The sequence below is a fragment of the Cydia fagiglandana genome, chromosome Z (assembly GCF_963556715.1).
Source record: "Cydia fagiglandana chromosome Z, ilCydFagi1.1, whole genome shotgun sequence".
Taxonomy (NCBI): domain Eukaryota; kingdom Metazoa; phylum Arthropoda; class Insecta; order Lepidoptera; family Tortricidae; genus Cydia; species Cydia fagiglandana.
Window position 1 is genome coordinate 28990520 of NC_085959.1, and position 14797 is coordinate 29005316.

A 14797-nucleotide genomic window follows, 5' to 3' on the forward strand; every position below is an offset into this window, starting at 1 on the left:
AACACGGTTGAAAAAGCCATTATTTTTGTGTTGCTTGTTCTTTACGAGTTATGAACACGCTGTATGTATTAAGAATGCATGCATGATTTGCATGTAAACTTCTTGGAACGTACCAGAAAGGCTATTTTGTAGCTGTCAGAGCGCTCTTTCTAATTAGATTTTTTTATAGAAATTAAATTATAAATCGACTCAAGATTCTGAAATAGGGTAATTCGCCAGTAACTGGCCACTTTTAGTAACTGGCCGCCCTTAATAAAAAACCGGGCAAGTGCGAGTCGGACTCGCGCACGAAGGGTTCCGTACCATAATGCAAAAAAAAACGGTCACCCATCCAAGTACTGACCACTCCCGACGTTGCTTAACTTTGGTCTAAAATCACGTTTGTTGTATGGGAGCCCCATTTAAATCTTTATTTTATTCTGTTTTTAGTATTTGTTGTTATAGTGGCAACAGAAATACATCATCTGTGAAAATTTCAACTGTCTAGCTTCACGGTTCGTGAGATACAGCCTGGTGACAGACAGACGGACGGACAGCGAAGTCTTAGTAATAGGGTCCCGTTTTACCCTTTGGGTACGGAACCCTAAAAATGAATTCTATTCATCTACAATAGTTATTTGTTTTACAAGGGGGCACAGTTGTTGTTTAACCGCTCGTGCTAATATTGATACCCGAGCAAGCGAAAGATTCCAAAATTGAACCATGAGCGTAGCGAGTGCTTCGAAAAATGGAATCTTGAGCGTTGCGAAGGTCAGTTACTAAAACTGGCGAATTACCCTTCTAATTTGACCTGACTGAATTCTGGAATTGAAATCTTATAATAAAAAACTTAATACATTTTTATATTTTATTCCTTTCAATTGGCTAGCTAGATCATGTTAACTTTCACCGTTCACCATACATTTTGAAACTCTAGTCTAACCAGCTATTAAAACGTACCAAGGAAGGTGATAAGGTAGTCAGATTTCTTAATGAAACTTTATTACCTTGTGGATTACAAGCATTTGTAATTAGCCGGCACAGTTCTTTTTAAATCTGAACTGTTCACAATAACATTAAAGTTTCGCATCGGTTTCACGTAATTTCATTAAAATACCGACGGTGTAATACTAGCTTCTGCCCGGGACTTCGTCTGCGTGAGATGATGATGTTTAGTTTAGTATCCTTCCTCGGTCCACAAAGTACATCAATCCCTAGGAGTTATGATGTACTTACATTAAAATGCAAAGTTTGGAAGCTATAGACTTTAATTTAGTTAATGAATTACCTACAAAATAGTAATTTTCGATGTCAGCAAACGCAGTGATTTTACGAAATCGAGTAGTTTTATTCAAAAAATCTTCAGCAGCTCCATTTGTCTGTAATTAAAACAAGTTATCGTCAAAAAATATTTTATTCATCATAAGATTAGTTCCATAGTAGGTAGCATTTTTATGGCATTGACATGGGAAATACGGAAGAGTGACAAATTTCTGTGCAAATCTGTGTGTGTGTGTGGTAAGTGTTCCGACTGAACATCTAGCGACCTTCACCAAGGAGGAATTTTGGCCGAAGGGTGTCAAGCTTCGGCGGTTCCGCGGCCAGCTCCCTGACACTGCGGGTTTGCGTAATGCATCGCAGCCATAATGTGATTTGTCTTTAGTTTTAAAATATATTTTTGTAATATGTATGCAAGTTTTAAGGTATTTACTTATGTATGGGCCACTAGTTGCCTGAAATAAAAATTTTCATTCATTCATTCACTCAAATCATATGCTAGAAGGTCACAGCCCTAATTAATGGAAAGTAAAAACTGAATATCGTGTGTTGAAGTTATTCCGATATATTTTGGGCGAGGCCAATGCATTTCCAAAGGAAAAAAAGATACTAAATTTGTTTTCAACTTTCTTAAAAATAGTTTATTAAGACACGTAATATAAAATTGGAGATAGACGCCAATTTGATTTATGATCAAAACGACCGATTTAATCAGTCCGGTCTGGATACCGCTTTACTTTTATGGTTTTAAAAATTGTAGATGTTTGTTATATTTGATACTTGGTATAACACATGACATCTTTACAAACAAATTTTGGCCTAGCTGGTGATTTAAGTTAGGCAAGGGACTAGCTATTAAAACAAGACATGCACCACGCAACTTTTACTAGACCTATAAGTGCATTTTATGGACCACCCTATTAAGGTGGCTAGAAAGTATTGTAAGAAAATATAGAATTGTTGATACATTCATTTTCCGTTGCTGAAATAAGTTTTCCTAAAACGATTGTATAAGTAATATTCATATGTTTTTGTTAGAGGATATTGAAATACTCGTAAAAGTCACTATTTAAATAAATATTTTCAATTCAAGGGTTAGGTAACCGTGTTGTCAATTATAGATAATAGGTAGGTATAGCAGGTAGGTACTTAAATGTAAGTTACTCAGTAACAAAATACTGTTTATATATATGACATTGATTTTGGAAATACATTATCATGTAATTTAACTAGATACATACTAAAGTTTTGCTCATAAATTCATAAAGTAACTCACAAGAGGTTAACTGCTCCAGTCCAGGCAACGGCATTCCTGAAAAATATCGTAAAGGTACAGAAAACGAAAACTATATGTAAGACGGAAGTCAGTGTTATACAAACAAAATTTAAACAACCGTTTGACTTTTTTATTAAACAATATTATTATGATATCAATATTTGCTTAGAGTTAGACCAAGAAAAGTCTGCAGAGATTTTGATACCCCACGCAGTGCAAGTGTCATTTCAAACTTCTATGAAATTATCTCTCGGTCTGATTCTAGAATAAAACGTGCCGTTCTTGACTTAAACTTCATCCGTGTAACAAAACGTGATAGGTACTTTATATAAAGTAGGCGTTCCCCGAGTCTCATGCATAGTATTTTCTCAAGTCCACACTGATATTTTGCGTCCTTTAGGATACTTGCATGGATTCCAGAGTAACTCTGTTTGTGTTGTCATTTGTATCCGCCCCACGTAACCGCCGCCATATATGAGGCGGGGACAAATGGGTACGATTTGATTCGTATTTAGAGTAGGTTTATACCCGTAGGAATAGGAGTACACCTTCATTTCGGATATCATGGACAGGAAACGAAGATGAACGTCAGGGTGTAGCGTGTAAAGTAATACAAATTCTAAATAGATGATACCTAACTATTAAGCCATAAATACAACATTTTCGGGCGCCCATGCTCACTCACATAAATTACAGTTCATATTAAATTGGTCGCATGTGGTTGATGAAACGTGGTAAGCGTGAAATAGGTATAATAAGTACCTTGTTTAGAATAATTGGCGCCTTCGGCAGCGTCTTGGAAGGCTCCGGCGACCGCGGCTTTTTCGTGCAAATCGGGTCCACTGATCCACCTACAACAATTGTCTACTGAAGATCGGCTCGCACAACTTCATATTCAACCCTTCTTAACCCTTAAAATGTCCGTCATAAGTTATAAGTCATGATACATACTTAGTATGATTTCTAGAAACGCTGTCACTAGTAATTTTTTTACACTGGTATAAGATGACTGCTAAAGTTATTGGGCACGCTTAACAGCTTAGCTTAGTCTGATCTCACTGCGAATACAAGTACCTAGTCAATGTTATTATTAGGTACTTCGTTATTGTCGCGAATACTTCTAATACTCGAATACTCGACTCAATAATACGTGAGTGTTCCGTTTAAAATAATTTGAATATGTTCGAGTCTCACAGGACCCATTTAAATGTCTATAGCGTAAGTTGCAATATTATGATGTGGATTTACTATAATAAATAAATAAAATAGTAAAAAATACTACTATTGTTTTGTTCGTTCTAATTTGTTAGGAGTGGCTAATAACTATAAATATCCTAATATATCAGTCACCCTACGTAGTTACGTGCTGTACTTTTTACTGACTTATGGAAATAAAAAGTGGTAAAACTAGTTAAATTATAGTTTTGATAAAATAATACCTGGACCAACGTTAGCGTGTTCCGTGGTGGTAACTTTGTATAGCTGTAATAAAATAAATTCGTTAACTAAGGAGGAAATATCGGGCAGGCAGACATATAAACTTCAGCCTCTATTGGCCTCTATCTATCGGAAGCATCATGTAATCGTCTCTTTTGTTTATGCTGTAGTTGTCACAGCTTTTTAAGCTTTTCAGTTTTTGTCATCATTTATTTATTCACCTAAAGCCCCATTTAGACGTCAAGAACCTGCACGTGATTTACTCGTACTTTACATTGCGGTATTTGGTAAAGTATGGAACTTCTAGGCGAAAAGCGCATTTTTTTTTATAAGAGCACTCTACTGTGTTGCACGGTCACATAGTCGCCTAAACTGTTTGGGCCATAGACATAGATAGACCCGGCCGTGCACTCACCCTGCCGTCGTCGCCGGCTGCCAGGCCGCTCGAGAGCGGCACCACGTCAGGCCCCCACTGCTTGATGAAGTGGCCGGTGCGCGCCACGCGCTGCGCCGGAGTGGTCGTCGTGTGCGACCCGCCGCAGTAGCGGTTGCAAATGTGCTTGTCCGTATCCGATCTGTAATGTGTAAGTATATTACAACCTACTTATTTGATTTTAGGTAGCTACGGCCAATGATTGTGTAAGTACCTGGTCACGTAAGGATACTTAAGTATGTATCTATCTTAAGGCGTTTTGACGCCTCTTGTCATTTGGGACAAGCTTTCATTGCTAAAGTCTAAAAAGGCGGAATATTATTTTTTATTGAATGGTATGATTATTCAATTCTTACCTAACTTTTACGGGTGCCTTGGGAGCCTTTTGCTTTTCTATGGTCTCCCAGTCGTGCAGGTTACGCTGCGGTAGGCTGCTCGCCTGTGTCTTGCGAATGGTATCTGTGGGGATGGTTAGCAGAATTGGGTAGGTAAAGTTTTTTGAAGATAAGCAAATTATATTTTTTCCCGATAGTATTCATTATAGCGATCACGGAAATGCAGCTCTTTTATTTTTATATTATTTTATTGATTAAATATAATTTTTTAAATGATCGATATGACGTTTGTGAGGTGAAATGGCAGATTCGAGTAATTAATTCCTTTGCCGTAGTAAATGGGACGAGATCGAAAAAAAATCGATGTCAACTGTCAGTGTCATTCTTGGAAAATAACTTGCAAATAATTTGAAAATAATGGTCGGACGAAACATTTGTGTTTTCTTGTAATTGGATGTCGGTGTGATTTCTAGAATAAGTATTTTTAACGTCCCTAGCACGCTCAACACGGATATTTTGATAATGATAACGATTGCTTTCGACTACTTGGCACTGCTTCTTGGAGAACATTTTCATTAACGCCTTCACCACGACTCTTGGACTGCTACACGAGTCATTTTGGATCTCAGTATCAACACAATAGATGGAGACGATCCCGGAAACGTTCGAATGGAAATAGAATATTACAGAGATGAACTCAAAGTGCGTCGTACCGTCTACAAGACAGTACAGACGTTACTTTCCAAATTCAGCGTATTTGAGCACACCAAAGTCTTTAACAGCGATTCGGTGCCAAGCTTTGAAGATATATTGGCCAAAATGGTAACTTATACGTTTGTGAGGACTATTGGCCAAAATGGTAACTTATACGTTTGTGAGGACTATATAAACGTGATTGTTGTATTATACATACATAATGATTAAGATTGTAATAGTCTTATAACTAGGTCGTTATTGGCTATTATATATGGGCTCGGCAAGGTGTTCACAATATCTGAACACGCACGCCCTGATAATAGAGGCGTGTTCAGATATTTATGAGCATCCTAGCTGCACCAATATATCTGATGGCGACTGTACTTCAGAAAACTTATAATATAAATCCAAAATATTATAATATAAATCCAATAAATTTCGTTTCGTTTTATTTTATAAATCCACAAATTATTATCCTTAAGCATTAACATTACAACAGTATATAGAATCACGCTGTGTGGCGTGCCCTTGAAGAGAGTTGAGAGGTTCAAATATGGTCAATATGGATAAGTATGTCTGTAGGGTAAATGTGCTTCACGTTGGGGCCTGTTTATATATTGATTAGTGTTGATTGCGGGTTTAATACATTTGCCACTATACACAAGTAGCAAGTGTATCAACTCGCAAAAATACTACATTTTTGCTTCCATTGAGGTATACATAGTAAGCACTAAGCACTATTCTCAAATTATGTGAGGAAATAAAACAAATTCAATTTAGTAAAGCGTATTTAATAGGGGTAAAGTGACGCGAATACAATTAAAAAAACAACGCATATTCTTAGTTTATATTAAATGTAGATGGCTTTTTAGTTTTCACTTGGTCACAGAAATACGCTAAAAACCACTTTCAGAGTAGGTGTTTCTTGCGTTTTGGCTGTCCTTCTTGTGTCCTTCCACAGCATGAGCATGTCGTAAGTCCTGTTGTATTTGTCCCTGGACTTAGCAGGAAGCTAGTTATTCATTATTAAGTTTGCTTCTGCTTTCAAATGAGGCGGTGTGCCGTCTATTCCAGGTCGTTTTCGTCACTTGAACTCATTTTGTTTATTACGAGTATCTAGACACGCGGCAGCGTGTCAAGCCAAGTTCAAGCAAAGGAACTGGCTAGCCAGCGCCGAGTGTAATATTACACGAACCACTTGGTGCCACTTTTGACCCTTCTATAACTCAAAACATCTTTGACGTAAACACATAAAACTACGTGTGTTTAATTATATCCATAAGGATATCTAGAAGCCCAAATTTCATGAAGCTAGCTCAAACGGTTATAAGGGTATGAAGGTCAAAAAGTCGTAAATTTTAAGACTGACTTATGACTTATAGTACCTAAACCTAACCTACCTACTTCCAGATGACCTAGAAGGATGAAATTTGGAATCCAGCTTGGTTATTGTGTGTAACCGTAGGAAAAAATCTAAAAATAAAATAAAGTTAAAAAATAGGGGGGGTCCCCATACAAAAAAAGCACTTTTTATTGGGACTGACATATAAGTACCTAAACCTAACCTACTTCCAGATGACCTAGAAGGGTGAAATTTGGAATCCAGCTCGGTTATTGTGTGTAACCGTAGGAAAAAATCTAAAAATAAAAAAAGTTAAAAAATAGGGGGGGTCCCCATACAAAAAAATATTTTTTTATTGTAGCGTTGGAACCGTTACAAGCAGATATTTGAAACTACCCCAATATATGTATTATTATATTTGCTATATTAAAATAAAGTTTAGTCAAAAAATAAGTGGTGTCCCCATACAAAAAACTTGTAATACGCTCTAAACAACCGGCCAACGGTGTGTCGTCGGCGGCGCGCGGCACCACATAATTATACAAAGAACAGAAGTAAAAACCATACAGCGGAAACACAAGAAAAAACATTAAATCTCAATACCTGCCTAGTTTTCTTTACAAAAAGTATTGATATCCTACCAAAAACATAAATGTAAAAAAGGAGAGCCAAGTTCAATACAAAAATTATGCTTGGCTGTGGGGCTCGCCGCAAAAAGAATGGAGATCTAAATGAGTGCCACTGCCAAGTTCTATGCAAAATCCAAATATGTATTTATAGGAACAAAATAACATTATAAACAAGTATTAAACTCTATTTCTTTGCTTTATTGGATACCTATAACAATTGCTGTTATTTAAAAAAATGTGAGATCTTAAAGTAGGTTAGATTTGGCTTGGCCAGGTTTTATCAGAATTACAATATATATAAAATGATTGATATGATGAAAACTGGCCAAGTCAAATCTAACCTACTTTAAGATCTCACATTTTTTTAAATAACAGCAATTGTTATAGGTATCCAATAAAGCAAAGAAATAGAGTTTAATACTTGTTTATAATGTTATTTTGTTCCTATAAATACATATTTGGATTTTGCATAGAACTTGGCAGTGGCACTCATTTAGATCTCCATTCTTTTTGCGGCGAGCCCCACAGCCAAGCATAATTTTTGTATTGAACTTGGCTCTCCTTTTTTACATTTATGTTTTTGGTAGGATTAAAATAACAAGCGGTAACTTATTGAGTATTGCACAACGAATAAACTTTGCCGCCTTTTATCTGCATATTTTTTAAAATTATATTACCCTAGATACTAAGCATACGGTACGCGCATGCGTCAATCCGCGCGCACCGCGCAGCGCCCTTTCGCGGTGCTAAAGCGGTATCCAGACGGAACTCAAATCAAATCGGTCGATTTGATCAGAAATGAAATTGGCGTCAATCTCCAATTTTAGATTTATGGTGATATTAGAGCCATTTAAATTGAAAAAATGCCCCATAACGAAAATACTAGCCTCACAAATTGGTGTTCTTGTGTCCGCACCTCATTTTATCGGTCATTATCGGCGGTTGAATTCGGCGAGCCAAATTGGCGTTTGCGTCCGTACGTCCCGATTCGATCGGGCAATTTAATCAGATTGGCGAAAAATTGACTAATCTGGATACGCCTTAAGCAACATCGAGTTCATGATAATTTGACATATAATAATAATAGATTTTTAGCATAAGTTGCATTTCATAAAACTTAACCCAAATCATTTGTAAATGTTCAAGTCAAAGATAAAGACATGTTGGTTTTAAAATTTTAATAAGTATAGACCATAACATTGTCATGATCTTGTAACATTGTTAAAATAAGAGAGTCTCCCATTTTCATTTTATTGCATTTTTTATAAAATGTCTTTAGATTCTCGGGATATCTTGGTCCTAATTCGATTGCTCTTTTTTATGGAAATAATTATATCCTTCAGATTCACAGGATGCTCGAGGCTTAGCCGAATAACACTGCAAGGAAGTATGTCATGGCTCAATGGTTCTAATTAGCCATCAGTATAATACCGCCAATGAATGTTTACATCCACCTGAAAATAAGAACAACATTCATAAAATGAGGATAACCACACAAAACTAACAGATGGTTGAAATTGTTAGAAAAAATTAGACCGATTTCTTGTTTACGAACTTAACAGCTCATGGCAATTTAATAATAAAAATCAAAACACAAGTGAAGAAAGTTTTATGTACCTATGTATTTCACGGATACGTACTCCTGTACGGCCATTGCTCCTCTAATTCAACGGCATTGTGCTTATCACTGTTATGATAATAATTTCAAATTTGTAGAATCTGCTCGCAATCTCGTATGAACTCGCTTATTTTTCTTGCAAAACTCTGTCCAAGGGTCAGCGTAGGGGCCGTCGTGTAGGGGTGGGGAAGAAAACGTTGTCCAATAATTTTATTATGCAGTGCCAAGTTATCGAAAGTAAATTCAATCTTTGTCCAAATACGCGCAGATGTCGTAGGGAATCAGAAGTCCGTGGGTCGTGCTGAGGTCGTCGAAAATCTCAATGATAACATTAATAGCAATTCGTAAGGTAACATGAGGCTTGTCCGTCATTTTTCGGGAATGAGAGCTAAGTGACACTGACAGTTGACATCGTTTTTTTTTCTATCTCGTCCCATTTACTACGTGCAAAGGAATTACTCGGATCTGCCATTCCATCTCACAAACGTCATATCGATCATTTAAAAAATTATATTTAATCAATAAAATGAAATAAAAATAAAAGAGCTGCATTTCCGTGATCGCTATAATAAATACTATCGGAAAAAAATATAATTTGCCTATCTTCAAAAAACTTTACCTACCCAATTATTTCGCATTGCCTTAATTTTTTTCATGACTCACGAGGTGGAAAATAAGATATACTTACTTAGCCATAACCATGTACATACGTTTAATTTTACCACTAAGTAGATATATGTAGGCATCACGCGTGAACCAATTTCGCCAATTCTTTTTCTATTGTGTTTGTTACGGTCATCAGGGGAAATTTTTATGATAGAAAAAATTAAGACTGAAAAAAAAATTGATAGATATAGGTGAAACGAAGTTCGCCGGGCCATCTAGTACAACATATCGTCGGGTGACAAGCAAAAGTTACTAAGTACTATCAAAAAATTAAAGTAACAATGCACTTTATTACACTTGTAACACGGTTTATTGTCCAATAATTTCAATGGTGTTAGTGACTTTTGCTGGTCACCCGACGATATCTGGGTGCGCAAATTATACATAGGTATATATACGTACAGGGACGCCCTATTATATATAGGAACATAAAAGCTGCGCCCTATTAAGCCTTTGAACGCCAGATGGCGAAGGAATATGCCGTGCTCCTGACGCCAGGCGATCGCGATTATTTAAGCGAAATTGAACTTTACGGGGAGTCTCCCGTAACTCCATAATGAATTGGCGAAGTTGACGGCTGTAGCCGTCGTTGGCGCCCTTGGCAAGACTTTCCGATGACGTCAGCCATCTGTGGCGGTCAATGGGTTAACATCACCTACCGAGTTCATAGCTGAGGTACGGCTTCATAGATAAATGGGCAGGCAAAGGTTTGCTTGCCATCGCTGTGGTGTTCTCTAGTGACATCACGGCATCCGCGTCGCAGGATATGCAGTTCACGTCTCTGAAAAAGTTCAAGCTTAATTATTGGAAGGTCTAGTTTACTAGAGCAGGTTGAGCAAGCGAGCTGCAGAAGTGTATATTATGTGAATGAATTCCATTCATAAAGTGGGTATGCATTTTTGTAGGTGTATACTGAATGGGTTTACGTACTGTATTAGATTTGAATAATTATTTTTTAATACTGTCAGATTAGAAGGCAACCTTAACAATCGCTTCTTGGTGCCCGCTGCTTCAACATTTCGACGTAGCGACGCCATTTGCTTCAGATTGTCTTGCAACAAGCGCAATTTTTTTTCGAAGAATTCCTTTAGTGGAGATAGCTCCATTTTGTCCAGCTTGCTCTCTATCTCGCGCTGCACGTCGTCCAACACCTGCTGCCACAGGGCTTCCTGACGAGAATGAATAAACTTGTCAAAGTAACTCCGTCGGAAGATGCTACGTTCACTCAAATTATTGATGGTGCAGGAAAAGCAAAGTTGAGAACTTTGATAAAGACGGAAAGACCGGGTTAAGGTTACAGTCGACTGGGTCGTTACCTAGAGTCTAGCCATTGCTATAACGCCTATTGAGTGGTCAAACCTGGGTGTTGAGCTTCCCGAGGGCGTGGTCCAGTCCTCTGGAGAGGTCGTCACAAGCCATCTCAAACTGGTCGTGAGAAACCTTCCGCGCCAACATGCGCAGGTCCGCTTTCTCAGCCATCGCTTCCACCATGTCTTCTCGGTCCATTTTGATTGTTTTGAGGATCTCAATTTGCTCCAAAAGTGCCTATGATTTGTGTAACAAAATTCATTAATTCATTAAGGGTAGGTTGCACCAAACTGTTCGTATCGTTAAAGAGTTCGCAAAATTTTTATGTATGGAACGTTTCATAGTAAAGGGCCGGGGCGCGCCGGCCGACGTTTATCAGTCTGTCAAATGTGGTTGGTGCAACTGGCCCTTACAATTACATACATAAATTGGTGTGTACACCTTCTTACGTTAGTAAGTACCTAATAATATCAGACTAAACCTTCATGTAGGTACATATTTATAATGTTAGAAATAAAAGAAAGTAAGTAGAGAGTAAACTTGCTGAAGAAATGTTTTGTTCATGGTGCAAGAATGTAAAAAAGTCTATTAATAAGTAGAAGGAGCAGTTTTAGAATAAAAAAAAGCTTTATAGTTCGTTTTTTAGCATTAGAAATAAAGTAAGCGATATTGACATGTCTTTAAATTGAAAAACGCTTTTTTTTAAGCAGTAACTATTACTTATGAAAGCAGTAGATTCATAATTGTTATATATTGACTTATGTTTAAAACGTGTTTTTCAATTAAAAGACACATCTAGATTGTTTACCTTTTTTCTAATGCTAAAAAAAACTAACTATAGGTTTATGTAGGTACTTTAATATGTTGATGGCGGTCGTCCTTCTCGCCAGCCAGCTGGCGCGCCAGGTCGTTGACCTGCTGCAGCTGCTCCTGCATGTCCTGCACGGTTTGGTACAGCGTCAGGAGACCTGTGCAACATTTTTTCATCATTTTTCAAAACTACACGAATTATTTCCGCAGATCGCCCAAATTCGGCTTAATTTGACGTGGATATACCTAATAGACTAGACAAAAAAATTCAAAATCGCTCTCCTTCTTGATGCGACTGGCAAATCATATTAAATTACTTTTTGGCAACCGGGTTTTTTAACCTAATTAGACCCCGCTGAATCCGAATTTGCCGGTTGCTCGATCGAAATCTTGACCGGAAGTGAGATATTTGACATTAAAGTCCCTTTTTTTCCTTTTTCGTAAATAACTCTTAAACGGTGGCGCATAGCAAAAAATGTTCTATTACATAAGTAATCTACATAAAATTGCCTACAAGAAAGATTCAGTACAATTTTTCGCTAGGATCAATATTCAAAGAGATTTCAACGCGGGAAAATTAATTATAATCACGTCTAAGGTCCCATTTTTTAGGTTTTCGTAAATAACTCATAAACGGTGGCCAATATCAAAAAATGTTGTTGGACGTTAATAATCTACACAAAATTTTGAATTTAAAAGATTCAGTACACTTTTCGCAGGGATCAATATTTAAAAAGATAATAAAAAGGGAAAGTTAATTATAATAAATTCTAAGGTTCCTTGTTTTTATTTTTTCGTTAAAAATTTGAAAAGTATGACTCATAGCAAAAAAAACTTATACATAAATAATAAACGTAAAATTTCCTACAAGAAACAACAGAACAGGACATTGATCCTAGAGAAAAGTGTTCTAGATGTTTTTTGGAGGAAATTTTATGTAGATAATTTGTACTTAAAAACCTATTTTGCTATGGGACACCGTTTACGAGTTAGTTACAAAAAACTAAAAAGGGACTTTAAAATTGATTATTATTAACTTACCCGGTGCTTTGTCTTTTTACATATTGATCCTAGCGAAAAGTGTTCTAAATGTTTCTTGTAGGAAATTTTACGTTTATTATTTATGTATAAGATTTTCTTTTTGCTATTAGTCATACTTTTCAAATTATTAACGAAAAAATAAAAACAAGGAACCTTAGAATTTATTATAATTAACTTTCCCTTTTTATTATCTTTTTAAATATTGATCCCTGCGAAAAGTGTACTGAATCTTTTTTATTCAAAATTTTGTGTAGATTATTAACGTCCAACAACATTTTTTGATATTGGCCACCGTTTATGAGTTATTTACGAAAACCTAAATAACGGGACCTTAGAAGTAATTATAATTAAATTTCCCGCGTTGAAATCTCTTTGAATATTGATCCTAGCGAAAAATTGTACCGAATGTTTTTTGTAGGCAATTTTATGCAGATTACTTATGTAATAGAACATTTTTTGCTATGCGCCACCGTTTTAAGAGTTATTTACGAAAAACGAAAAAAAGGGACCTTTAATGTCAAATATCTCACTTCCGGTCAAGAATTCGATCAAGCAACCGGCAAATTTGGATTCAGCGGGGTCTAATTAGGTTAAAAAACCCGGTTGCCAAAAAGTAATATGCTTTGCCAGTCGAAATCGTTTTTATGAAAAATTTGACCAGTCTATAAGGGTTATAAACATCATGGTAATCGAAAATTGCAGTGTGATGAAATATTTCATTTCTAGGTAGTTAAGTCGTAACGTTTGTATGTAGGTATTTATCAGTGACATCTAAGGACTGTTCAATTTACTAAGCGGACATCAAAAATAGGTCCGTTTACGGATTTCTTAGAACAAATATATTTTTATTACGGTGAATACTTATTAACAATATTAAAATAAAGTAATATATTACACAAGAACAATACATTCAATTAGAACGGTAAAATTTCCGGACTTTAGCCCGGATTCGTCGCATAAGTGTTTGCACATCGCTTTTTGACACTTTTCTACAAGCAGCAGACCACATCCGTTTAAATTCTGCCAATGTACTAGCTTCTCGGCCATCCTTTCGCAAGTGTCTCTTTACAATGGCCCAGTATCGCTCGATGGGGCGGAGCTCCGGGCAGTTTGGGGGATTGTCGTCTTTTTTAACAAAATCGATGTTTTTTGATTTTAGCAGCGTCACTGTGTCACCGGCATAGTGAGCACTCGCCAGATCTGGCCAAAACAGAGGGGGGATAGTGTGCTTTTTATATAGAGGAAATAACCGTTTGGTGATGCATTCCTTTCTATAAATTTCGCCACCAATAGTTCCGGTTGCAAAATAAGACGTGCTTTTGAGGCCACAGGAACAAATTGCCTGCCATACTAGGACCTTCTTCCCGAATTTATCAATTTTTATGGCTTTATCGGAGTCTGGTACATTTTTTCCTACAACTGCATTATAATACTGAGGCCCCGGTAACGTACTGCAGTCAAACTTCACGTACGTTTCGTCGTCCATTAGAATGCATCGCGATTTGTTTTGCAGCAAAATATCGTATAAATTACGGCACCTTTTTTTTGACCGTAGTTGCTGCTCGGCACTTCTCTTCGGCATTTTTTGCTTTTTATATGTCCGTATGTTATTTCTTTTCTTGATATTCTGTACGGTGCCGACGCTAATACCTTCTTTTTTTGCAATATCACGAACCGACATGTACTTTTTTGATTTTAACAGCCGCACGACATTTTCTTCCACATTTGGGTTTGCCGGGCCACTTCTCCGCCGCGATTTTGGTAGATCGGCGAGTGTATGATGCTCCCCAAATTTTTTTATGATTTGAAACACCGCCGACTTGGAGCATTTTAACTGATTCGCAATTTTCCGCATTGAAAATTGGCCTGTACACCATTTTTGCAAGATTAATTTGCGATCTTCAATATTAATTCGCTCCATCGTGAAAAATATTTTGACAACAATAAAA

General features: G+C 36.8%; 1 protein-coding gene across 1 annotated transcript in view; it reads right to left on the reverse strand.

The window, feature by feature from the left end:
- Positions 1 to 2272: 2272 nt before the first annotated feature.
- LOC134678107 (uncharacterized) overlaps positions 2273 to 14797 on the reverse strand; it is a 32173-nt gene continuing 19648 nt past the window's right edge. The window contains exons 12-20 of the mRNA XM_063536556.1: positions 11853 to 11965; positions 11049 to 11234; positions 10671 to 10858; positions 10349 to 10470; positions 4760 to 4862; positions 4386 to 4545; positions 3973 to 4015; positions 3296 to 3384; positions 2273 to 2569 (exon numbers count right to left, since the gene is read on the reverse strand). Of these exons, the coding sequence (XP_063392626.1) occupies positions 2540 to 2569; positions 3296 to 3384; positions 3973 to 4015; positions 4386 to 4545; positions 4760 to 4862; positions 10349 to 10470; positions 10671 to 10858; positions 11049 to 11234; positions 11853 to 11965 (1034 nt within the window). The 3' untranslated portion in view covers positions 2273 to 2539. The remainder of the gene's footprint in view (positions 2570 to 3295; positions 3385 to 3972; positions 4016 to 4385; positions 4546 to 4759; positions 4863 to 10348; positions 10471 to 10670; positions 10859 to 11048; positions 11235 to 11852; positions 11966 to 14797) is intronic.